Source organism: Bos indicus, chromosome 19 (genome assembly GCF_029378745.1).
Source record: "Bos indicus isolate NIAB-ARS_2022 breed Sahiwal x Tharparkar chromosome 19, NIAB-ARS_B.indTharparkar_mat_pri_1.0, whole genome shotgun sequence".
NCBI lineage: Eukaryota > Metazoa > Chordata > Mammalia > Artiodactyla > Bovidae > Bos > Bos indicus.
The window spans coordinates 33,394,939-33,421,516 of NC_091778.1; the positions used below are offsets into that span (position 1 = coordinate 33,394,939).

Here is a 26,578-nt window from a genome sequence, read left to right on the forward strand (position 1 = left end):
CTGTTTGAATCAGATACCCCCTCAGTAAACCAGCTACTGTGTCCAGGTGTGGGGTGAAGCACGGGGTGACATGGCCATTTGAGACCTAATGACCGGAGCCTTCAGAGGAGGGGCCTGGGCTGAGCGGTTGTCCGCGTGCATTCCCCAAAGCAGCCAACCACTGCGGGCATTATTCAAAGCAGGGAGGATGCATGAAAAAGTCAGCGAACAGTATGTTCTAAGGGCTGGTAAGACTGCATTGGTATTTTAGTTTCAACATCAGTTGTAGGAGTTTTACTTCTTTGGCTCCAAGTAGTTGGAGCCAACTTAAACGATAATAACATTATGAAAGGATGATAAAGCACAGGGCGGGGAAATGTGAGTAGATGAAACCAGCTCTATGTTCTAAAGTGCTTAAATGTCTCACCTGAAGATACACTGCTTTATGTTCTGGGAACATGGCTTCCATAGCCAGACCAAAGCCGTGACCCTAACTGAAAAGCATTATAGAAAATGCATGAGAAGCAGCATAACGAGCTCTGATCCCATGGTGCTGGGAGGACTTGTCGATCCCTCCCTGAAAGGACCCGAAGGTCTTGGTTAGCTGCTATTTGTACCCAGATGTTGCTTGTCCTGATACATTTCAGCATCCATGAGAGACAGAAGCTGATGCCAAGTCGTGGCACCCTGGAGTTCAGTTGCTGTGTCCTAGACCTCAGTTCCCATCTCTGGATGACGGACTTGCCAGGAACATAGAAACAATAACATCTCTTTTTCATCCAGATGAAAATTTTCAGTAGAATTCCTGAACTGAGTGTGTGTTTGGGTGCGTGCGCACAGATACTCAAGAACTGCCAAGAAAGTTATTTACACAAGAGTTTCTGTGTTATATTGGATAACACCTTACCCACATTTAAATAACATGATTTGTAATTGGAATCCTCATTAGTCCTGTGAAGTCAAATTAATAGGTCATGAAGGAAAGATTATTAGAAATACAGAATGTGTTTGAATACTGAGGGAGGGAGGGAAGGTGAGCAGACGGGATGTGTGTAACTTGAACTCCTTCAGTAGGGAATATAGACTCTCACAGGCAAAGAATTTTTTAACACTTATAAATCATTTCAAAGTGTAACTCACTCTACAAATAGATTTATCTTCAGGGATGGTTTATTTACTTTGTCATTTATTGAGCGCCTATTTGTATAGCTCTCTTTGACATTAAGGATGATAAATTCGCCAGTCTTAGGAAGCCTGTCATTGAGATCATAGATAAGGTGAACATATTGAACAGTTGTGTTGTGTTGTCGTTTAGTCGCTCAGTAGTGTCCGACTCTTTGCAACCCCATGGGCTGTAGCCCGCCAGGCTCCTCTGTCCGTGGGATTCCCCCAGCAAGAATACTGGAATGGGTAGCCATTCCCTTCTCCAAGGACATCTTCCCAACCCAGGGATCAAACCCACAACTCCTGCATGGCACAAACCCACAACTCCTGCATGGCAGGTAGATTCTTTGCCAGAGAGCCACCATTAACTACTTTTGTAAACAGTGGCCCTGTTGAAAGTAGTAGAGAAGAGGTCTGTATCAGTTAAGGTTTGATCAGGATGCGGTACTGTGAACGATACGAGGGTCTACCACAGGGGTTAGGCCTGAATGCTGTGGGCTGGTGCAACCCTGGGTGTGATGCAGGCCTTGTATCTGGTGCTGGGCCTGGGGAAGGCAGAAGAGAGCAGACCCGAGTGACCCAGAATCCGCAGGAGGATCCCAGATGTAGGAGAGCAAACTGGACCATGGTGTCCGTTTCCCACTGCTTTGATGGTGCAGGTGACCTGCAGGAGAGCGGTGCGCTTGGCCATAGAGCAGCACACAGACGTGGCCCAAGGTCACGAGACATGGACGAGCTCGGGCGTGGGCTGCAGCCCAGGGAGGTCCAGCAGGAGCCAGGGCAGCTGCAGGCGCAGTGTCCCTCAGGGCCAGCAGTGCAAGCCGACAGGTCCCAGCTGTTGTGTGTAGCCACAGTCATGCCTGACCTCACGCCAGTTTTGCAGGTGTAAACATGGCTGCTCCTGCATTCCCACCTTCCAGGTGCTTCTGCAGGTGCTCCAGACTAGAGCTGGAAGGAGGGGGCATCTGGGCAGCCTCATTCCCAGTGAGCTGAATGGACACGGCACTGACCCCTCAGGGCTCGCCCTGGTCAGCCTGGTGCTCGACATACCCTTCAGTCATACTTCCAGATAAGGTGATGGCAAAATAATTGTATTAATAAACAGGATTAAATTCTCCCCCTTACAACCAACAAGTCACTGATAGACTCCTTGAAAGAGGAGGCAAAGCCCCTTTATTCATCTCTAGGGCATGTTCATTTCTCTTCCAGCTGAGTCACAGAGTCCCTTGCTTCTCTGTTGCTATAATCCTGTAGCACAAGAGTAAAGACTATTAACATATATTCAGTGGTTGGAAATGGGGGGTTTCCCTGGTGGCTCAGTGGTAAAGAATCCACGGAGACGCAGGTTCGATCCCTGGGTCGGGAAGATCCCCTGGGGAAAGGAATGGCAACCCACTCCAGTATTAATAGGCAAAACTGAGAAACAACCCCAGTATTCAGCACATGAATGGATGTACAGCTGAGTCATGGTCTCCCTCTATCCTTTGTAACTTCGATACTGAAACATGAGAGTAAATGCTGTTAACATTTATTCAGTGGTAGGAGAATGGGAGACGATTAAATGCTTGTGTACAGCCCCATCTGACTTCTTATTAATATTTCCTTCAGACCTGGCCTTTGACTCCAGCAGCCCATTTTCCGAGGTCAGCTGACTCTCGGTTGATTCACAGTCTTCAGGATGCGTGAAAGATTCTGAAATCGTGTACGGCACTAATGCTGTAAACCTGAAGCAGTGGCTTTGAAGAACACTGCTGCTGCTGCTGCTAAGTCACTTCAGTCATGTCTGACTCTGTGACCCCATAGACAGCAGCCTACGAGGCTCCCCCGTCCCTGGGATTCTAACACATCCATGTACTTAACCCATGGTTTTCAAAGTATTGCGTGTTCTGGACAGAGAACTTTTCTCTCAAGAGTACCGAGAGTATTCACAGTATCAAAATTAAAATGAAATTTGCTGTGGAAAAAACTGTAGAACTAAAGCAGAAAGAAAATAACTATTTCATGCTGTATTTAATTGTTTTTTCAATCTTTTTGCAGTTTTTTGAGGTTCCGTTTGATTCAAACATGAACAGGACAAAGAACAGACCTCTGGTTCGTGGACAGATCAGGTAAAATCATGAATGTCTGTCTCTTCCATGTTACAAAATGTTCCATTGCGCATCCGTCCCAAATCATTTCCCTGTATTTTTTAAAGTATTTATGTATTTTATTTGGCTGCATCAGGTCTTGATTGTGTCCTGCAGGATCTTTCCTTGCGGTGGTCTGACTCTCTCACAGTGGCATGCGGGCTTAGTGGCTGCATAGCGTGTGGGACCTTAGGTCCCCGACCAGGGATGGAACCCTGGTCCCCTGCATTGCAAGGCAGATTCTTCACCACTGGACCACCAGAGAAGTCCCCTTTTCCCTGTATTTTGCCTTGTGTAGTAAAGTGAGAAGAATACCGCCGTGCCCCACCCCCACCCCCCACCCCCGCCCTCAGGAGCACAGCCAAAGTCCACGCCTGTGTCATCAGCGTGAAGACAGAAGGGCATCCACCGCCCGGATGTAGAACCCTCTCAGCTCTCCACCTCTCACCTCTGCAGAGTTGTCTCGGAGGCAGATACTCTGAGGGCCCAGCCCTGTAAACACAGACTTTTTTCTTTTGTTCCCTCTTAATTTAATCCAGCCATCATCAGACTTCAGTGCACCTAGTCATTGTTTCCCAGAACTGTACACACATAAGCCCGTGTGTCCTTTATGGTGACTTCAGGGGATCATGAAGGATGACTCTGAGTAGAATCTACTTTTGCCTTAGGGCTGATCTACATGGGCTGAATGGACTGCGCCTCGCAGCGTCTTGAGAAAGTCCTCCCGGGGGCTTCGTTTGCTAGACTTTGTGCTCACGCCTTGCTTTTTACTGAGCTACTGTTTGTCTCTGACGCTTCAGATATTGGAAAAACTGACCCTGAATACATACTTGATAAACAAGGCATATTGAGATAACTGGCTAGTTTTGAAGTAGTTACACACCCTTTACATCTTAGGCCACAAAAACTTTCTCTAACATTTTTGAGAATCAAAGAGAAAAAAATCTTTACAGCTAAAATGCCATTTCATGGCCATAAACATCCATGACATTGCATTATTCTTTGCTTCATTTTCCCAAGGAGAATACAGAGGACAGCACTTTTAACTATCTGTCGGTTACCTACATAAAATGCCAATTCTGCGTGTGTAAAATTTTTAAGGTTAAAAAAAAAAAAAAAAGCGTTAACTATTTGGGAAAAGACTGCTTCTTACGTGTTTAGCAGAAAGAAGAAGTGTTTTTATATTAAGATGACACGTGTGAATCCCTCTTCACTCTCGCAGGGCCGGTTGTGAGTTTCTCTGGTGGTCTTGTCCGGAGAGCAGTAATCGCAGGTGACTGGTTCAGTTTCCTATGGAAACACTTGACCCCGAGGCCCTCTGCTTTTTCCTCTGGCTCCGGGCCTCTGTGGCAGAATTATCTATCTGAGTCTTTAATGGCTCGGGGGCCACCTGATGAACTTGAGTACCGTGTCCTCCACATCACTGAGGAAGCATTCCTGAGGCCCGAGGCTGGACCGGAGTCTCGGTGCATTTGGTAGAGAGCTTGGCGTCTACATCTGAGGACATCTGGAGAGAGGAGCTCCGGGGTCAGGACGGCACTCATACCCCCAGGATCAGCTCCTCCCCGCAGACTTGACCTCTATTAACTGGGGGCTACACCCCTGCATCTGTGCCCCTGAGGCTGAGCGTCAGCATGGCCAAGGCTATGCCCAGGGGACCAGGGCTCTGGAGCCTGGATGACGCCAGGGGAAGGGGGAGTGGGCAAAATCAATGTTGGGGAAGTGGGCAAAATCAAGACGGAGTTTGATGCCCCGAGCTGCCTGTTCTTCTGTTGTTTTACACCCTCACGAGTATCGTCCTTCCTTCTTGTCACCTACCTGTCACGCACGCGTCCAGTGTCCCTGAACACCTTCCGTGTGATGAAGCTCTGAGTTTTGCTTGCAGCACTGATCCTAACTAGATAAAGAGGACTCTGTGGTTTTTAAGTGGCAGAGGGGAGGGGTCAGAGGATAAGGAGTGCTCCAGAGTGAATGTCCTCAGAAACTCCTCCTCAGATAGCCCTTGTTTCTTCCGGGAGGATGGGACCAGGTGTCGTCCACCGCAGGTTATCACTGCCAGAATCTGACACCTGTTTTTGGCAGCTGGGGACCCTGTTTCTGCCTTCTGATCACCAAGCTCAGGGCCAGGAGAGCAGCTTGCAGAGTGCGGGTCCTCGGCTCAGCCTCCCTGGGCCTCCAAGCGCTTCTGCCAGCCCTACCACTCCACTGGGTCCTTCCCCTCTGACTTCAAATCTGGATGAGCAGTCCTTCTGTCACGGAGAGGAGCCTGTTCAGTCAGCTGCTCCATCTGATTTTTCTTTCTTCTCCTCTTTTTACCACCAGTCTTCTAGAAGGCATCGTCCCCTCATCCCTTCCACCCCCGTGTCCAGGCTACTGTTTGCTTCCACCTCATTCCTCTGCATGTTGGGTCTTCAAGCCCCGAGCATGCGTGCTAAGTCAATTCAGTTGTGTCTGACTCTGTGCAACCCTATAGACATAGCCCACGAGGCTCCTCTGTCCATGGGATTCTCCCGGCAAGAATACTGGAGTGGGTTGCCATGCCCTCCTCCAGGGGATCTTTCTGAACCAGGGATCAAACCCTCGTCTTTTATGTCTCCTGCATTGGCAGGCAGGTTCCTTACCACTAGCACCCCACTCCAGTACTTTTGCCTAGAAAATCCCATGGACAGAGGAGCCTGGTAGGCTGCAGTCCAAGGGGTCACTAGAGTCGGACACGACTGAGCGACTTCACTTCCACTTTTCACTTTCCTGCATTGGAGAAGGAAATGGCAACCCACTCCAATGTTCTTGCCTGGAGAATCCCAGGGACGGGGGAGCCTGGTGGGCTGCCGTCTATGGGGTCGCACAGAGTTGGACACGACTGAAGCAACTTAGCAGCAGCAGCAGCAGCGCCACCTGGGACGCCCCTTCAAACCCTGCTTCCACTTAAATTGACTCATCATCAAACTAGGAACCTCAGCCTTGACCCCCAGGCCTGCTGGCCGAGTCCTCTGTGTCAGGCCCAAGGCCCGGTGAGAGAATGTTTGCTGGCCGAGCCCCGGTCCAGTGCCCAGGGCCGAGGGCAAGGAGTGGAGGACAGTTAAGCACGGGTGGGGGGCTCGAGGCAGGGGGCAGCACCCAGGCCACTCCTACACGGCTGCTTTATCCAGCAGCCTGTGCCACCCTTGGCCCTGATTCTACTTGGTCGCCTTCTAACTGGGGTCCTCTCCCCCACCCAGAGCACCCTCTGCATTCCCCAGTCCTTCTCTGATTCAAGTCGGAGCCTCAGGGAGACATTCTGAGCAGTGATGTCAGGTCATGGACCTGAGCATCCTCTCATTGTCCTCCTGGACCTGGCCACTCTTCTGTGGGAGCATTTCCTGATTCTAGTTGGGGTTTTCTGTCTTCTCTTCACTCTCCTGTTAGTTTTCAGACAGAACAGAGATATACATCTTTCTCTAACTTGAAGTCCTGCAGACTCATATTTCTAAGAGAGATATATATAGCTTGTGTATTTTTTTTTTTCTAAGTAAAAACCTTTTTTCCTGGTCTCTTCTAACTAAAATTGATCTTAAGGATGTCAAGGCCATCTCTGTGTTTTAGAATTCAGTAATTCCCTTGTTTAATTCAATTCATTAAGAAGGTATTGATTACCTAGAGTGGAACCAGCACTGTCAGTTTTATTGTTAAATCATGCTCAAAAGGCCTTGAATCTGGGTGGAAAAATTATGCCACGTGCATAAAGTGCTTAGCAGATGAGATGGGGCAGCCCATAGACATGGATCAAGGGAAATGGAAAGAATTGGTACAAACAAGAAGTTCTCTGAGAGGTCAGAAAGGGAAGACTCCGATAAAGACCAGCTGGGCAGTGAAAGCTCCCTGAAGAAATCAGACATGGGCTGGGCCTTCTTGGTTATTTTCTTTCCGTCTCCTTTGAATTATCCATTTTCCAGCTCCCTCACATTGACAGGGAAAGAATACATGTCAGCGTTACTTTTCCCAACTTAATGGATCCAACGAGAGTGATCCAGAACTTGTAGGTTTAGGTGTGGGCTGTGAGCGGAGAGATGGAGCGATAAGAGCAGAGAGGAAGGTTAGTCTTCGAGGGGATAAATTAAAACACTCGGAATTGGGGGCAGCCCATACCTGGTTGTGAAATGAGTGATGAAGATTGAGTTTTCGAAGTGAAATGAATGGATTGTTTAGTTGGCATTATTAACTTCAAGAACGAGGTTTAGCCAAAGTATTATAGGGATTTACAGGAGACATTTTTCACATTTACTGAAGGTTTTACCAGTAAGCACTTAAGCAAATGTAAACATTTAGCGGGCTGCAGGGGACCTGGGAATGTTATTCATCCCCCTGTCATGCTGGTCTAGTAGACACATACCGGCCCGGGTGAAGCTCTGCAGGGTCCGGGTGGTTATGATTAGTCTCTCGGTGTGTATATACTGCAAATGTAATAAGAGCATAAACATTTTATAAGTGTAGAAATTTCTTTTTCTTTAGTGTTCACCAGTCATTAAAAGTGGCAGAAAGAACAGATTTGGTCTCAACTCTAAGAACAGTGGTGCTAATGTCTAGAACTTTGTCCTTAAAATCATTCCATCTTGCCAAACGATAGTAGGAAAAACAGGCAGAGGAAAGTCTGTTTTTATATCATCACGCAGAATCATCACAGTGGATGAATGAGAGGGACACGGGTATCTCCTCAACATTAATCTCTCTCTCTTTCTCTCATTGTCATAAGAAGGAAGAATGCATTCATGACTTTTTGGAAGCATCGTGAGTTGTCAGTATTTGTTGACAGCAATCCTGGGCATGGGAGATCCTTTGGGCCCCAGGCCCCTGTTTACAACCAGAAAATACCTACAATATTCTAAGAACCATGAATATAAAGAGTTAACTATCACATCACAGTTACACAGCCAATCCTTTCAGTCACGTGAGAAATAAGTCATAGAAGCAAACACCTTTATTAATACCTGGAATCGTTTGGTCTAACCTCCTGTCACTTCACTTCCTCTCTTTTCAAATGTGCTGTGCTGAGTCGCTTCAGTCGTGTCTGACTCTTGCAACCCCATGCACTGTAGCTGCCAGGCTCCTCTGTCCATGGGATTCTCCAGGCAAGAATACTGGAGTGGGTTGCCATTTCCTTTCACATTAGACGATGTGAAAAGATTTGTCATCATCAAAGGCTACTCCCGTTGATTGATGTTGTGGGAGCAGTCATCTTAAGATCACATTCTCTGTCTTGCCTGATTTGTAAAGGTTTATTTCAGTCAACATTTTGGGCCCCAGCCTTAGGTACGGGGCATATAAAGATGAATGGTACAATGTCCATCAACAGATGAATGGATAAAGGTGTGGTACGTATATACGATGGAATCCTACTCAGCCGTAAAAAGAAGTGAAATTGGGTCGTTTGTAGAGACATGGGTGGACCTAGAGTCTGTCATACAGAATAAAGTAAGTCAGAAAGAGAAAAACAAATATCATATATTAACCGATATATTTATACAGAATCTAGGGAAATGGTACTGATAAACCTATTTGCAAGGCAGGAATAGAGACACAGGCATAGAGAAGGGGCTGTGGATACAGTGGGGGAAGCAGAGGAGGGTACGAATTGAGATAATAGCATTGACACACTACCGTGTGTAAAATAGCTAGCTAGCCGGAAGCTACCGTATAGCACAGGGAGCTGAGCTCGGTGCTCTGTGATGACCTAGAGGGGTGGGATGGGAAGGAGGCTCAAGAGGGAGGGGATATGTGTATATATCCAGCTGATTCACATTGTTGTACAGCAGAAACTAACACAGCATTGTAAAGCAAGTTTATACTCCAATTAAAAAAGAATGTGCAGTTTGCACCAAGGTTCTGGAATTCTTAAGGAGAAGATTCCTATTTCTGTCCATGAAAACCAAGTTTCCAGTGTAGTGGTCTCAGTGTTTTCTCACACCCGTGAGGGCAGGGACCACCTACTGAATTCCTCTATCACCCCCAGGTCCCTGGAAGATCCGGGATCCCTGTCTTACCCGTTTACCTGCTTTTATGATCTTTCCTTCATAAATTCATTTCAGCAATATCCACTTACAGAGATATTAATTCCTTGGTTCTCAATAAAACCCATCACAGCTAATGTGGTAGATTTGTAAGAGCACCTCTTTTCAAAACAGTTATTTGTGGAGACTTCCCCAAAAAAACTCAGGTCAAAGCTCAAATGTGGGATTTATTCAGGAAATTAAAGTTAAATTGGCTTGGTTTGATTACGCTTTTGAGTTTTTTGTTGTTGTTGTTTTTGAAGAAAGGGAATTTTATAATTTAAAAATCATTTATTCTGGAAAAATGACCAAGCAGTATGAGATTAGTTTTTGTGTAAACCAATTACCTACAGAGCTGCTTAGAATATAATGCCTTCTTGATTTCATATAACATTTTATAGACCTCTCTGACACATTACTTAAACAGAAAGGCCACGTTTCTCCAGTAACTCATTTAAAAGTCAGGCAATTTAAATTGTGTTTAAATGGAATAAGTAGATATCAAAGCTTGTATATTCTCATTTGTTCCTAATTTCTATAGAAAATTACACTTTGATAGAGGTAGTAAAGGTTGGTGTTTAGTAAACAAAGAAGTACTAGATTTTATGGGAAGAATAAATAATTCATAGAAACGTGTTAGCAAATTCCCCGCCACTGGGATCTATTAGTTTCTTTTCCGTGGTAGCCTTGGGCAGGAAACTCGGGAGTAGAAAGACCTCACACTGGTGCTCAGTAGAAAGGTCTCTCCATTTAAAATGTAATTCAGTTTTGAATGTGAGTTTAGAAATGAACAATCATTCCACCCTCAGCATGAGCCGTGAATCTATTTGCATGAATGAGTAAACGGATATGAAAGAATTTTTTTTTTTTTTTTTTTTTTAGTTCAAGAAAATTGCTGGACCTTTTCCCACCTCTGTTCCCCATCCATCAAGTAATGCTGTTTTCCTTATTTGTACTTTTTTTTTTCCTGTTTTATTGACAATTAGAAATGTTCGCAACATCATCATGCCCATTCACCTGCTTTTATGATCTCTCCTTCATAAATTCGTTTCAGCAGTATCCACTCACAGACATATTAATTCCTCGTTTCTCAATGAAAGCCATCACAGCTACTGTGGTATAGATTTGTAAGAGCACATTTTTTAAAAATGTTTTGCATGTGATCAACCTAGTTTTTTCTGGCTCTGATTTATATTTTTGTGACTTGCTATAATCAAATTCTTGATTTAAAGTTTTAATTTAAAATAGAAATATTCTTCCGTTATAACTGTTATCTTTAGAAACATGTTTCACACTGTCTCACCTTTATAATTTATAATTAATAATTGACATTCTGGAGGCCCTCTTTCTCTGGGGTCACCCCCAGCCTGAGGAAACCCAAGGAAGCTTCCTTATTAACCTTCCTTCCCATCTTAGGTCTAGAAATCAGGCCTCAGAGTAGCACTTGAAGTGGAGATGAACTGCTAAGGAAATTAAATGATGAATGGAGCAATAAAGAGTGATAAAAATGTAAACAAAAATTTTAAATGAAGAATAACTGATAAAAGGAGAAATAACGGGGCAAAGGGTGTCCTTCTCCAGGTTCAGGGTACTTACCAGAACCCATAGGAACAGGGAGAGGAGGTTGGTCTTTTGATCAAGGGCTGAGCAGTATGATTAGGAGAAAGGGTATGATAAATAATTGACCTAAAATAATAAGAAATCGGTGCTTGACAAAATTGTCCTTCAAGTCTTTGAGATTTAGCTCTGAGCATATTTTATGAGAGTAAGGCAGAAAACCATAGTTGTATGTAACCAAGATGAGACATGATCATTCTTTTCTAATCTTTCTCTATATCAAAAACAGATGTCTTTATTAAAACAGCTAAACTTAAGCAACTTTTAGTATCACCATGATATTTAAAGATTTCATGGTAAATCAGAATTTTAAAAAAATAAACCAGATACCCCACTTGATTTATTTTCTCTTTATTCTTGCTCCTCCTCTTCCTGTTTCCAGTCTCAAAAAGAGCCCTTTGCTTCTTTCACTGATGTATTTTCACTGTAAACAAAGATTCTAACCAAAACCCTCACGTTTCTTTTATTTAACTCTTTTATTCTGCCTTATTTCAAACAAGGCTTCCTTTAACTTGTGAGTGAGTGAGTGAGTGAAGTCGCTCAGTTGTGTCCAACTCTTTGCAACCCCAAGGACTGTAGCCTACCAGGCTCCTCCCTCCATGGGATTCTCCAGGCAAGAATACTGGAGTGGGTTACCATTTCCTTTGCCAGGGGATCTTCCTGACCCAGGGATCGAACCCCGGTCTCAAAATGTAACAAAATTGTCCAGGAAAAAAAAAGTCAAAAGAAGCCTTGAGAGAGACAGCCCTGGTGTCAGTCTGCCCAAGGCCACTGGGCAGAAGGGGGCCTACTCCCTGCCACCCTCCCTCTCTCCACGTGGGTTTGGGGGTATCTGGAGGGTAGATTACAGGCTGTTGTTTGTTGTTGTTTAGTCAATCACTTGTGTCCGACTCTGCAACCCCATGGACTGTAGCCTGCCAGGCTTTCTGTCCATGGGATTCTCCAGGCAAGAATACTGGAGTGGGTTGCCATGCCCTCCTCCAGGGGATCTTCCTGACCCAGGAATCCAATCCGAGTCTCCTGCATTTTAGGCAGATTCTTTACCATCTGAGCCATGGGAAGCCCTCTCTCAAGTAAGCATGTGATAAAAATTATATAGTGGGGTGATGGCAAGTCACTTTCCTCAAAAAAAGTACCTAACGCGGACTTCTTCTGAGAGGGAAGTGAATGGTGTCCCCCCTGGCAGGCAGAGGGCTCCTTCTCAGAAGCAGGTCAGACCCTTTTCTTCCTCGATTTAAGAAGCAGAAAGGACTTCTGCCCAGAGGCCTCCCCATGGCCTCCGCGACCTATGCTCTCTGACCCCTCCCACCCCTGAAACATGCTTCCCCACCCTTTGCCTGCCCCACCCCCCATCTGTCCATCCAGGCTTGGCTTAAAAGTCCTTGAACTTCCTGTGTCCACCCCAAACCCCTGCTACCCCAGAACTAGGTTCCTGCTCCCTGGCAGCTCACTCCCCACTCGACGTCCTGCCTATCTTACTGTCTCCCAGCCCAGGATAATCGCCCCCAGGATGAAGACCACGTCTGTCTTGCTCAGTGTATTACATCCCAAGTCTGTCCCTTTTTATGAAAATAATTTGTGCCTCCCAGTCATTTCCATCTCAGGGGATACAGCAGGAAGTTAGCTACATATGAAGTGGTGTGAACTAAAGGAACTGTAGCCCACCAAGCTCCTCCGTCCATGGGATTCTCCAGCAGACCCCAGAAATGGTCAGTAGGTGGCATTAGACCAGTGTCCCCCACATATTGGTTAGAGGGGAACCCCCAGGGTACATGAATGAGCCCAGAAGGAAACCTGAGTACAGGTCCTGGTTCCGAATCTCAGTTTCTCATCTGTAAAATGGGGATAAGACTGTCTCAGCGAACTTGTTTGAGTTTGTTCAGTTTTGTTTTGTTTTGAATTTCATGCCCAGTATTGATACAGATCCTGGGAATAGACTTTCTCGTATACCGCTGGGAGGGAGGTAAAGAGAATAAACTCTCGAGTACAGGCTGGGGTACAAGTCAAAACCCCTAAAAATGTGCACGTCATCTGCCCTAGCGACCTGGGAACCTAGTCTCAGAATTTATTGTAATCAGAGCTGTAAACACTGACCTGTCTGTAACATATTCATCCCAACATTATTTCTAATTAAAACAATGGAAAAATACTAAGTGGACATACTGACTGAATTTATCATGGCCTGCCCACCAAATAGGCCACGTAGCTATTAATGATAATTGCAGGAGGATTCTTTACCAGCTGAGCCACAGGGGAAGCCCAAGAATACTGGCGTGGTTAGCCTATCCCTTCTCCAGTGGATCTTCCTGACCCTACATTGCAGGTCGTCCTACATTGCAGGCAGATTCTTTACCACCTGAGCTATCAGGGAAGCCCCATTAATGATAATGATGTAGTTATTCTTAATGGCATAGGGAAATTATTAAGATATATTGAAAATAGAATAACAGAGCCACAGTTCATTGTGTTCTCAGTTAAAAGTAGACATATCAAGTAGACAAAAAGTAGACATATTTTCCCATTGGAAAAAAAGCTAGAAAGATATAAACCAACATGTTTCTTTGAATAGCTAATTTAGAATATTTTGTGTGATTTTCTAAATTTAGTTCTAAATGTTCTGAAATGAATGTACGTTACTTTTATAACATGGTTTTTTACCGCCGCCCCCCCCCCCCCCCCCCCGCCTTTTCTCAAATGTAGGGTGAGAATACATACTTTTTATTTTATTTTTAAAAAGTTTTAATTGGAGTATGAAAGTGAAGTCGCTCAGTCGTGTCTGACTCTGCGACCCATGGACTGTAGCCCACCAAGCTCCTCCGTCCATGGGATTCTCCAGGCAAGAATACTGGAGTGGGTTGCCATTTCCTTCTCCAGGGGATCTTCCCGACCCAGGGATCAAACCCAGGTCTCCCACATTGCAGGCAGACGCTTTAACCTCTGCGCCACCAGGGAAGCCCTTAAATACAAGAATAGAGTCTCTCAGAAAACCTCCTATAGAGACACATAATTGGAGTATAGTTGGTTTATAATGTGTTAGTGTCAGGTATACAGCAAAGTGAATCAGTTATACATATACATATATTCACTCTTTTTTAAGGTTCTTTTCCCACATAGGCCGTTACAGAGCACTGAGTAGAATTCCCTGTGCTATTCAGTAAGCTCTTATTAGTTATCTACCTTACATACAGTAGTGTGAATATGTCAGTCCCAGTCTTCCAGTTTATCCCTCCCGCTCCATCCCCTGGTAACCATAATTTTGTTTTCTACCTCTGTACTCTACTTCTGTTTTGTAAATAAGTTTGTCTGTATCATTTTTTTTTTTTTGGTTCCACGCATAAGTGGTATCGTATGGTATTTGTCTTTCTCTGTCTGACTTACCTCACTTACTATAATAATCTCTAGGACCATCTATGTTGCTGCACGTGGTATTCTTTTATTCTCCTTTATGGCTGGGTGATATTCCATTGTGTGTGTGTGTGTGTGTGTGTGAAGCATCTTCTTTATCCATCCCTCTGTTGATAAACATATATGCTTATGAAAAGTAAACCACAGGAACATAAACTTCACAGAATTAGCCACTGGAGCACCTTTGCCCACAACATGAGCTGACCCCAGCTCCTTGGACCAGCAGGAAGTGGGTCCCTCAAGGATCCAGGTGCTGAGGATGGTCATGGCTTCCTGGGTAAATATCCTCATTCTTATATACGTGCCTTGTCAGCCTCCCCAGTTTTCATTTGTGCCCCTGAGCGCAGATTTAAACACCAAACTTGAACCTCATGATTCTCTGTGATTCTGACAAAGATCAGAAACTAAACTTCCGGGTAAAATCACCTATCTCAATCATTTAAATTCAAACGTGCTTTTGTGAAAGGTCTTTTCATAACACTAATACCTTTGAATTGATGGGCTTCCAGAGCCCTTGGAGAAGGAGTGAACAGTCTTTTTTTTTTTTCTTTTTTTACACAAGGTCCAATTCAGGAAAAATAAAAATGTTTATGAGCCACATCTTTCTCCCACCCAAAATAAAACTAGCTTTTTAGAGTGCCATAGGGAAAAAAAATATCTTTCTTATAAGCTATAAACTACCTGATTGAAAGAAGAGCGGATATAATGCTTGCCCTGCTTTTCAACCATTTTGGGTCTTCTTTCTAGAGCAGTGTGAGAAGTGACCCCAGGCAGCCCCCTCCCCTTGCCTCTGGAAGATTGTGTGTGCTGCCCGACAGGAACACTAGGGAGTCCAGCTCCATGGTGTGCAGCAGGAGAGGGGGGGACCAGGAGGTGGAACCGTGGGCGCAGTCGTTCTGCGGGCAGGCTTGGCTTCGGAGAGGATGGCTGGAACCTTGGGGGAAGGGTAAACAAGGCCATTGAGGTGAGGATGCAGGCGCTCAGTGGCTGTGGAGGCAGAAGGTAAAAGCCCAACCAGGGAGGGGATTATGCAAGAGCAAAACTGGAGAGTCTACCTTGAAAAATGAGAGCAAAAATGGGGGGAAGAAGTCAAAATGAGGGCATCTGTCACTCTTACAGAAGAGCGAAAGCTGTCTCTTGAAGGGCTGGAGTCTGAGAAGGCAGGAGAGGAGCTGCCACCATCACTCTGAGGATTGGGAAGGGAGATGAGCCCTGGAGGAACCCCAGCTATGGGTCTTCGGGTGGGAGGGATGGAGGGGGGACAGGGTGGCTTGAGCAGCCTCTAGGGGGCCTCACAGATGCCAGATGCAAAGGAGGTTGGGAGAAGGGGATGGCAACTCACTGTCAGGTTGAACACGCACCAAGTCTCGGGTGTGGTTAGAGGGTCTCCATCACCGTTGCCAGGACAACATACCCCTCGGATGGTCTCTCTTTCCATCAAGACTCCCATTTCATTGAATTCCACCTGCAGGCCCAAGCAATCATAGCCTGGGAGAGAGGGGTCAGTGCTGGTCCCCAGGTCAGCGTGGGAGCCAGGATTCTGCAAGGGTCCTACCCCCTTCACATGCCAGCACCTCGACACCCCCTGGTCTCTGGCAGGTGGGCTCTGCTGCCCTCCTATCCCACCCCCAGCTCGTCTTATTCCTTGAGGGGCAGGTGGGCAGTGTCCCAGACACAGGCCGTGTCTGCAGGGGACAGACGGCCACCCTCGCCCTTATGGCCTCACCAAAACCAGAGACCCTGAGAGCTGTGCACTGGCGACTCCCAGGTCCCTGTGGGCACATGCTGGAGCCCAGGAGTGAACCGTGGCTTCTCCTCGGGGAAGCGGGCTCGAGCACCTGCTTAGATTGCTTCGGGAAGAATGAGGACAGGCAGGTACTGGTGGACCCAGTTCATCCAGGCTCCCACAAAGCCTTTCACAAGATGCCACACAAAGTCCACCTCAGAAAGCGGGCTCTGTTGAGGGCCAGGCTTGCGGTCATCTTTACGCTGTAGACGTTTATTTGACGAACAGCCTTGTGCCACCTCTTTTGAAAGTCACGTGTCCATAAACCGTGCTCCGGCCAAGGAAGTGCCGTCACTGTGGACAGTCTCCTCGTTGTATGGAGCTGGTGCCATGCTGAGCCTGTAATTTATTATACGTAGGTGTACTCAGACACGCTAGTCTTACCCATTATTGCTAACTGGGTGATGTTTTTAAATAAAGGATAAATAAATGGGGAGAACTCTGCCAGAAGTAAGATGCTGGTTGTGCCCATATCTTAAATACTGGGTTCCGAGGGCTTCATCCGTCACAACCGCTTGCTTCCCACCAGGTGTGCAGCCGAACTGTGTGCAGAACAGGCACAAATCGGGCAGCCCTCCCCTCAGCCCGGGGTGGGGGGTCGTCATCGCTCCTGCCCAGATGGGCATGGGGAGGTTGGGACAACCCCTGGCCAGGGAGGGGTAGGGCAGGGCCTCCCTTCAAACCCAGGGTTCAGAGGCCTCCGCCCTCCTCGCTCTGTGAACCCCGGTTGGCAAATACAGGAGGAGCAGCTGCGCTCTGGCAGGCAAGTCCCTCCTCGTGTTAAATGACATCCAGAGGATGTCCTGGGCCCAGGAGGAGGCCAGGCCAGCGCTGCCTCCAGCTCACTCCCTGCCCCAGGCCCAGTCGCCCCTGCTCGGCTCTGACCGCGCACACTGACCTGTGCTCCCTGCTCTCTCTTCCAGCCCACTGCTCGCCGTGTCCTTCGCCACATGCTGTGCGGTTCCTGGAGTCGCCCTGCTGACCTGGGGCGTGAACCCACTCACGGGCGCCCTGGGCCTCTTCAACATTTTCCTGTACACCTGCTGCTACACCCCGCTCAAGAGGGTCAGCATCGCCAACACGTGGGTGGGGGCGGTCGTGGGGGCCATCCCCCCTGTCATGGGCTGGACTGCGGCCACAGGCAGCCTGGATGCTGGTGAGTGTTTCAGCCTCTTTCTCCACAGGCCCGAGGCGTGGGTGCCCCCCACAGCAGCTCCCATGAGTGGCCACCGCGAGTCAGAGCCTGCTTCCTTCCCTGGGCTGCAGTGCTTGGTGGTAGACGTTTTATTCTGGGCTAGTGCTTTGCCAGGGGCTTTCCCGGTGGCTCGGTGGTAAAGAATCCACCTGCCAATGCAGGAGACACGGGTTTGATCCCTGAATCTGGAGGAAGAAATGGCAGCCCACTCCAGTATTTTTGCCTGGAGGATCCCATGACAGAGGAGCCTGGTGGGCTACAGTCCATAGGGTCACAAAGAGTCGGGCAGGACTTAGCAGCTAAAGAACAGCAGCAGTCCTTTGGCAATAGAATGAATGTGGCCATGGGAAGCACTGAGTGCAGAGCTGCAGGGCGACCGTGCGGCCTGGCCTCTGGGTGAGCAGACACTCTCTGCATGGGGAACGGCTGGGAGGAAACAGGACGACATGTAGAATGAGAAGAAAGTGCCTGAAAGTCAGGAGCCAAGTGAGGCCTGTCTGCGGAGGGTCGGCCCACATCCTGAGGAGGTGTCGGGGCTGGGCCCCCACCCGCCTGGCTCAGCAGACGCAGCCCCGTCAGCAGGTTCCTCCCTCCCCCAGAACCAGGTCATTTCCCCCTCTTCAGAGAGGACAGACTATTTTCATTAGTTTCTAATTTATTTTTATATGATTTGCTTAAATTGTTCATGCTGTCTACAATAAAACCATTGAAACACTCCTCCAGGTTTTTGGCTGGGATGTCACGGCTAAATTTGTGGGGTGAAAATAGGTCCTTCTTACCATCTGTAAGGGAAGTTTCACAGTCTAATTAGTCAAGTAATTAGTGTTCCTGACCGACACTTAGGAAGGAAGTGGTGAGGTTTCTTGCAGTCTGTGTAAGTACATATTTTTCAAATGAGCGATCAGAAGGCCGGTGACCATAAACCGTTGCCCCAGAAGCCACATCCCTGAGACTTTCATAAAAGCCCTTACACTCCATCCTGGCAAGCTCACAAAGGCGAGGACACCTTGACTGGATGGTCTCTTAGAGAGGCTTTAATATCCTGTAATGGCAGAGTCTCATGAATCTGCAAATATAATATCCTAATGCGTCCTTGCCGGTCTGTTCTGTGACGAACCTGAAACCAGAGTCTCTTGCGAGTGGGAGGCAGTGGTGGCCCTGGGGGAGGGGGCCTGGGTTTGGAACCCTGGCGCCCCCTTCCCTGCTTAGCTTTTGCCCTTCAGAACAGAACCTCACCTCCTCAGGTGGCTACCTCCTCGCCTCCCACGAGGCTGTCACGGCCTCTCTCCCTGAGCTGTTGTGAAGACTCAGTGAGCTGTTGTTAAGTCTTCCTCATTCATAGAGATGGTGTATTACTGCAAATGAAGGAAGGTCGTGAGATTTCATTCGTCTGCAGACTCTGAGCAATTAATTCCTAGTGACTTGGCTGTGGCTTTGCAGACAAGGAGATGTCTACTGGCTTAGCAGGGAAGAGCGCTGGGGTCCATTGCTGCTGTTCAGTTGCTAAGTCATGTCCGACTCTTTGCAACCCCACACCATCTCATCCTGTTGCCCTCTTCTTCTTCTGCCCTCAGTCTTTCCCAGCATCAGGGTCTCTTCCAATGAGTCGTCTCTTCACATCAAGGGGCCAAAGTATTGGAAGCTTCGGCTTCAGCATCAGTCTTCCAATGGATATTCAGGGTTGATTTCCTTTAGGATTGACTGGTTTGATCTCCTTGCTGTCTCAAGAGTTCTCTCCAGCACCACAGTTTGAAAGCATCAGTTCTTTAGCGCTCAGCCTTCTTACGGTCCAACTCTCACATCTGTACATGACTACTGGAAAAACCAAGTCACTAACAGGGTCCGATAGTGACCTCTGTCTTGGGTGAGGGAAGAGGGAGGGGAGGGCACAGGTCTGGCATCCCTGGACTGGATGACGTGTGAGTTTCTCCCCCGGTTTTCAATTGTAAACTTTTAAGTGCACATCTGGGCACCTCCTGCTCAGATTCCTGCTGCTCAGCTCTGCCTGGAGCCCCAGCCTTGACCCAACTAGCCTCTCCTGCCTCTCCCCTCCAAGCCTTTCCAGTGATGCCCAGACATTTGAAAGCAAGCAGGTGGCTCCCTGGCTCTGCCTCCCCCATGTGCTCTGTTCCCACCCGGGTCCTGCTGCCCCAACACATGGACGCCTGTGCCAGGCCACCCACCCATCTGTTGGACGCAGCCCCAGGTCCTATTCAGTTTCCTCAAACCTGGCACAAGGAGCAAGGCACCCCAAAGTGCCTTTTCTGTCTAGGGAATCCCAGCCAGGGCCAGGGTCAGGGCCAAGTGTGACAGCCCCAGGGGCAGGTGCCTCTGGAGGGATGCGAGGGCAGTCAGTCTGCGGCCGTGGAGAACTCGGCCAGCTCTTCATGCAGGGTGCAAGGACCACGGTTCCCGCTGTAGGCTGGAGGCCCCATCATCCTCCCAGCAGTTCCCCACGAGGAGCTTGGGCCTCAGGACACGTTGGCTCGAGCCCCATCCCCGGAGGCCAGAGAGCAAGCGCTCCTCAGGTCCTCCCACTTAGGACGCATGTCCAGGCAGAGCCCTTGTTCAGCCACAGTCTGGGTCTGGCTAAACGACTAGCAGTCATATTTAAAGTAAATTTTTTCCCCCTTGAATTTGAGTTATAGTGTTTCTGCAATCCAGATCTCATCATGTGTGTACAAACTCATTCACACAGAGCAGCTCAGGCCAGGCTGTGCTTTGTTTAGACCACAGCCGAGAGTGCATGTTCAATCCTAAGCAACAAGCCTGTGACTGCCTGGACTGACCCTGGTGTAGCGCAAAGCAGCCTGACAGGCTGAGTAACCACACACACAAGGTCCTTCTGTGACCTCTGAAACTGACTCTGTTACATCCTTTCGCTACAGATCTCTAAGATGCACTGAGGGGCACACAGTAACGGCATGGTTTACTGCCCCCAGAATCCTAATCCAGCACAGATCGAATCATACACCCGAAGCCTCATCGGGTTTTCCCAGGTGACTCAGTGGTAAGGAATCCACCTGCCAATGAAAGAGACATGAGTTTGATCCCCAGGTCAGGACAATCCCCTGGAGAAGGAAATGGCAACTGACTCCTGTATTCTTGCCCCAGAAAGCCAATGGACAGAGGAGCCTGGAGGGCTACGGTCCATGGGGTCGCAAAGAGTCAGACAACTTGGTGACTGAAACAACAGAAAGCCTTGTCAGGTTTATACAAAAAGAGTGATTCTACTTAACGTGATGCTGTAGATTGCTTCAAAAGTTTCAAAACGTTGATTTGATAGGCAGAGCCAACTCAAGCTAAGCCATAAATCTTGGAATGAATTGGATAAATGAAATAACGAATCAGTGAATAAGTACCTTCCGTTTTCCAGATGGAAAAATTAACATATTCCGAAGTCAGTCACCAGATATCGATCGACACATATTTCTTGAGCATCAGCTGTGAGTACAGGAGAAAATGACACACAAAAAGATGAGGCAGAATCTGAGAGAATACAGTTGAAAGATTTGTATCGCTGGGACTTTAGGGACTAAGTTGGCTAGCATTTTATATAGTTTGGTCACCTTCTAGAACTGCATTTTCTAACATGGAAGGCACCAGCCAGAGTCCAAAACGATGGTTCTCAAACTTCAGTATACATCATTGTCCCTGGATGGAGGGCTTGTTAAAACTCAGGTTCCTGGGCCCTGCCCCCAGAGCTTTGATTCAGTAGATCTGGGATGGGGCCTGGGAACCTGCATTTCTAACAAGTTCCCACGTGATACTCATGCCTCTGATCCAGGGACCACATTTGAGAACCGCCAGTCTGAACAGACAGAACCAGAGAGTGTTCTCACTGCAGAATGCTCTGGAAACACAGAGGAATTTGGACCGAGGGCGTGGCAGATGGTCCTGTCACTGATGCGGTATCGGGGCCATTTCTGTTATCCACCGAGGTGGTCATATCTCTTCTGGGTTCTTATCTTAGGGGTCGTGTTTGTTTGAAGGACCCCTTCTGAGAGGGGAAAAAAAAAGCAGCCAGAAATCTTTCCTTTCTTCTGTGGCATCTCCAACCCTTCTTGTCTTTAAACCTCCAAAGACTGATCACCATGAGCAGCCATGAGGACAGAGGTGTTTGGAAATCTCTGCTGAACTTGCTGCGGGGCACAGTGCGGGGGGTGGCGTTTGCGGAGAGGGGCAAGGTGGTGACAGAGGCCGGGCTGCTGGTCTCACTCCCCTGCTGAACCATCCCCACAGCCGACTCCATGCAGGGCCCTGTGAGATGCAGTCACCAAACCCAGTCCAGTTCCCACGGACTCCTCCTGTCTCAGCATCTTCAGGGAGAGGCAGGCAGGTGATCACTGAGCAGAGAGCTTTAGCGGGGCCTCTGGGCTCTCTTAAATTGGCCCCCCGAGTCTGTCCACAAAGACTTTGGAGCCAAGTGACTTCTGAACTAAATCACGTCCCATTTACTTGAAGAGGGGAAGTGCTTTCCGAGAAGAGAGCGTGTGCGTGGGGGCCGGGAGGCATGAGTGCCTCCATGAGAACGTCATCCATGCCCTCCCCACTCCAGCTCACTTTCCCCAGCTGGTCAGCTAGGACTTCACACTCCAGCCCCAGCACTCTATAGACACTGCCCCTGACCAGGCAGACCTGTGCTAAAGCCCTTTCCTGGGGCTTGGTGGACAGTGATCGCAAGTGAGGGGCCACAGCTCTGGGCCATGTGCAATGGGGATCCCCAAGCCTCACCTTGAAGGTCCTTCCTCGAAGGAACTGGCCACCCCATTGGGAGGAAAGATACCAGATTAAATAGCTGCAGAAAACAGTGCTTCGCAGACGGCTGACGGAGTAAAGAAATCCCATGTTTGGAATCACCCTTCCCCCTTCTTAGCATCTAATCCTTTCCCCTGGTGGCTCAGACGGTTAAGTGTCTGCCTGCAATGCGGGAGACCTGGGTTCCATCCCTGCGTCGCGAAGATCCCCTGGAGGAGGAAATGGCAACCCACTCCAGTACTCTTGCCTGGAAAATTCCATGGACTGAGGAGCCTGGTAGGCTACAGTCCGTGGGGTCGCAAAGAGTCGGACACGACTGAGCAACTTCATTTCACTTCTTAGCATCTGGATCTTTCTGTGGTTTTGTGGTGGCCACGGGGCCATCAAGACCTCAGGGCCCTGAACACTGAAGGGCCTGCTGTCCGGCCTCCAGCGAAGATGTAAGATAAGCGTGAGGAGAGCCCTGGGCTCTAGTTTCTTTTTCCCACGATGGCATCGTTGCTGTCTGCTTGGTTTTCATCACACATGAGAGAGAACTTCTCCCAGAGGTGGTCTCGATGCCCCAGTGGTGAGGGTACAAAGCCCGTGCTGACCCGCCCCTTGGGAATCCAGCCCAGGGTGGGAGGGGTGATTGTGAAGCAGGACTGGGGGGCCAGGTGGAAGGTGAAGACAAACAGATTAATGGGTGGAAACTGTCAAAGCTAAACAAACGCTAGGTGTTCTCGGTGTCTGCTGGTTTGCAGCTGCACAAAGAACGGTAAAGAGGTGGCTCTTCTCTCCCAGGGGAGTTTTGGTTTCAGAGGGGCCGGGCCCGGCCAGGGCTCAGCCCGAAAACACTCTTGTGCCAATAAAGGTGACCATGACAAGGGGTTTTCCTGTGTCCTTTCTCCTCTGAGACCCTTCTTCCCACCTACCCAATGACTTTGCTGCCTTTTTTTTTTTTTTTTTTTGGCTTCATTGCTGTTAGCAGAAAATATTAAAAATGCTTACCACCTAAAACTCAGGAAGATTGAGTAAGAGGGCCAGCCCCTAGCACAGCCAGCTCGCTGTCTGAGGCACGGAAGTGCTTGGTTTGACTCTGCAGGCAGTGGCCAGCGAGGAAAGTGGTGACCTGAGGGCCTTAGGGAGGGTCGGGGGGGTGGGGACCGTGGGTGAGGGCCCGACAGCAGACACTCTGGCTCTGGAGCCACACGCATTAGCCTCTTGACAGTGTTTACCTCCAGAGACTGTCTAGTTTATCTCAGAGGCTTCAGGCTACAGTCCTGCCCTCCCCTCCTCCTCCTCCTCCACGCCAAAGCCACCTCTCTTCCCAATGCCCCGCCCCCGCCCCCCATTTCTCAAAAAGGCTCAGATTCTGTTTTGTCATTTCCCTAAGTCTGAGTGAGTCCCAGGTCTTGGGAGTTTATGGGATGGGTCTGGTGACTGGCTCATAGAGGTCTGTGAGTCGCCTTTGGTCTGTAATTCTGATGTCGTGTGGTTGACATTAATTATGTCAGCCAACTTTCAGATACAAATGAGGACTCGGGAACAAGCTCTTATCAGGAAGTGACACTCAACAGATGGATGGTTCTAGTAACAAACAGAGAATGAGGATTTTTAGCCCCTGCTGGTAAACTACAAAATGCTAGATACTGTCTCACCTTATTTACCTCCTTTATTCCAGGATGAGAAGGTAGGACAGAATTCACTCATTCATTCCGCAAATATTTATTGAGGGCTTACAAGTACCAGCTGCCGTTTAACCCAGGCACTTTTGAAGATTCTCTTTAAAGTGCTGCCTCGCTTCGAAATCAGACTAGAAAACGAGTGAGCTCCTTTCGTGTGAGATTTTTCCATACCTAGCCTTAGACCACGAGATGATTAAGATAAATGACATTTCTAAAGACAGGGTAAACAGGGAACATTATGGGAATATTAGCAAACCAAACAATACTTAGAGCTCTAAGCCGAAAAAACAAACTCCTAAGCAGGGAGGGATGAGAAACACACCGCCAGCCGGAGCTCAGCAGTGTAACTGGCGACCGTTGGGTACACAGCATCCGGCCTTGTCACCCCTGGGTCACGTAGCTGGTCAGGATCACAGGAGCTGGGCCTTGGCGGATGCCACCCGGCCCGGAGTAGAGTCAGTTCTGTTCAGCAAACAGATTTGTGTTTGTGTGATAAAGGGCCAGACCTTCAAGTGTGAGTTGAGGCGTGGGGAGCAGGTGAGGAAACACCCAGGGACTGGGAGGAAGGGGAGGGAAGCCCCGACTTCCTGGGAGTCAGGGCTCTGTGCTGCCTCTGCTCTCGACTTTGCTTCAAACAAAACTGCGAAGGGCTGCTCATGGATGGCGGGCGGGGACCGCCAGGGGAGCGGGGAAAGGGTGAGCGTCTCCCCCTCCTTGCCTCGCCTCTCCATCCCTCTCTGTCCCTTCTGGAGAACCTTCAAGGGCAGGCGGCCACTGCCACCCCATTTCCTATTTTCAGGGGACTTTTCACCTACCCTGTGTCGCCATGCCCCTTCTGCGGCATCCTGGAGGCTCATCACAAGGGAGAGGCTGATCAGTCTCATGGGCGCCTTCGTGTTCACCCTCGGAAACAAGGCTTTGAAATCGCTGGCCCTGAAGCTTCAGGCTTGGCCAAGCCCAACCCCCAGCGAGCCCCCAGTTTACATGAGCCATCACCCCAAAGCTCCCAAGGGGTGGGGGCCGCGTGGAGAAGGAGCCCGTTGTCGGCGGGGGAGGGCCCCTGAGCCCAGCACAGGCTTTGCTGGGGCCACGTCTCTTGCTCTTCAAGGCCCTTCGTGGACAGCGGCTGGCCGCGAGTGGTTGGGGTCGGAGTGGGAAGGGCTGAATGTGAGCCCGCAGGGCAGCAGAGAGAGCGAGTGAGCTGCAACCACTGCAGTCTGTTTGAAGGGATTAGTTTCTGGAAGAGTTCCGACAGAGCTGGAGCTCTAGCTTGGAGCATCTCATCTCCACTGTGTTGGGAACTTGCTCGGCTGGGATCACCTTGACTCGGTTCGCCACAAAACACAGAAGTGCTTCATGCTATGGGCCCCAGCACAGGGTGAGGCTCTCCGCACCTTAGGGTGGTGTGGAGGTGGCTGAGAGAGGCTTTAAGAGTATTTTCCAGGAGTGGCTGGGAAGACTCTGGCTGGCCTTGCTCACCTAGGTGCCCCCCTAATCGGGGAGGGGCCGGGAGATATGGGTTCTCCTCACGTCCGCACACACAGCACAGTTGGCGAGCTCCCGTGTTCTCTGTGTGTGCGGAGGGAAGGAAGGAAGGCCCGCAACCCCCGGACCTCCTCCGGAATTGCCTGCAAACAGGATCGTGGAGTCATCCATCCTCACCCATCCTCTGGAGAGTCGTAGGCACAGTTGCGGCAACCATCACAGACTGCCGTATTCTGTGTATTCATTGACCCACAGATATTTGCTTAAAAGAAAGGAAGCAGACATGCCTTCTGGATATGATTAAACCCAGTAGATAAGAAGATTCTGCGGCTAGGCAGGAAAATGAGGAAATACATTGAAAAGAAGAACACGCATCGCTTGAGTGAACGGACTGAAACTCAAAGAGACCATCTTCAGATCTCAGGTCACATGTCACCTCTTCCAGGAAGCCCTCCCTGATCTCCTCAGGGCCAACTGAGGTCTTGCTCCTGTGAGCTCCCCTCAAGCCCTGCACTGAAGGTGGCATCCCCCGGCCTGTGCCTCCTGTATTGTCTCTGTCCGTGGGGAGACGCTAGCAGAAAAAGGGCCTCAAGGGCAGACCAAGCCTGCCCTACAGTGGGTGTGCAGTCAGTATCTGTTGTCGCAGAACACAGGCCCAGTACAAGCTGACTGCTCTCTGGGGGCGAGGGTGAGCAGAGGCCTTCGAGTCAGGAAACTGAGGGCTCTATGTTTCCCCCACAAGGAAGGTGGGTTCCCCCAAGCCCCCAGACTAATTCCAGGCTTCCTGTGCTCACTCGCCTTATCTCGATGGAGACGGTCATTTGTTTCACATCTTTCATAGGAGCTGAGGCCGCTGCAGCGGAGGAGAACTGGGCGGGGGTGGGGACGTGTGATTACAGTCCATTAAGGCTCAGCTGTGATTTCTAAAGCTCTTTTCATTTGTGACAGGAGCCAAACCCCTACCCCAATTTCCTCCCCCCGGAGGAAGCAGCATGCTACTCTTAGGAAAATGATTTTTTTTTTCAATTATGTTATTTTAAGGAGAAGCATACCTGAAAATGTGTATTGAGCAAAACAGAACAGTCCGGCTGGCACACGAAAAAAGAGGGCTTTCGAGAAAGACAAGCGAGACTCCACGTGGGAGCCTGATGTTTCCACCGTTTCCAGGCTGGTTTCCCAGCTGCGCTGGCTCTTTCTCGGCCATTTCAAGAGCAGCACAGCTCCTGAGCCCTGGCTTACCTGCCCCCTCCCCCACCTCTAATGATCGCGATGCCGGTGCCCAGGGGACACAGCTTGTCCTGTTGGTCCCCCTTGGGCTGGCGCCGTGCTCAGAGCCTCTCAGTGGCTGGTGCCCCAAGAACCAGTCACACTGC

The 26,578-nt window shown here is 48.9% G+C and overlaps 1 protein-coding gene across 1 annotated transcript in view; it reads left to right on the top strand.

Annotated features, from left to right (window-relative positions):
- Positions 1-26,578, top strand: part of COX10 (cytochrome c oxidase assembly factor heme A:farnesyltransferase COX10) — a 109,083-nt gene that overhangs the window by 78,003 nt on the left and 4,502 nt on the right. Inside the window, exons 5-6 of the mRNA XM_019981813.2 lie at positions 3,181-3,251; positions 17,024-17,256. Of these exons, the coding sequence (XP_019837372.2) occupies positions 3,181-3,251; positions 17,024-17,256 (304 nt within the window). The remainder of the gene's footprint in view (positions 1-3,180; positions 3,252-17,023; positions 17,257-26,578) is intronic.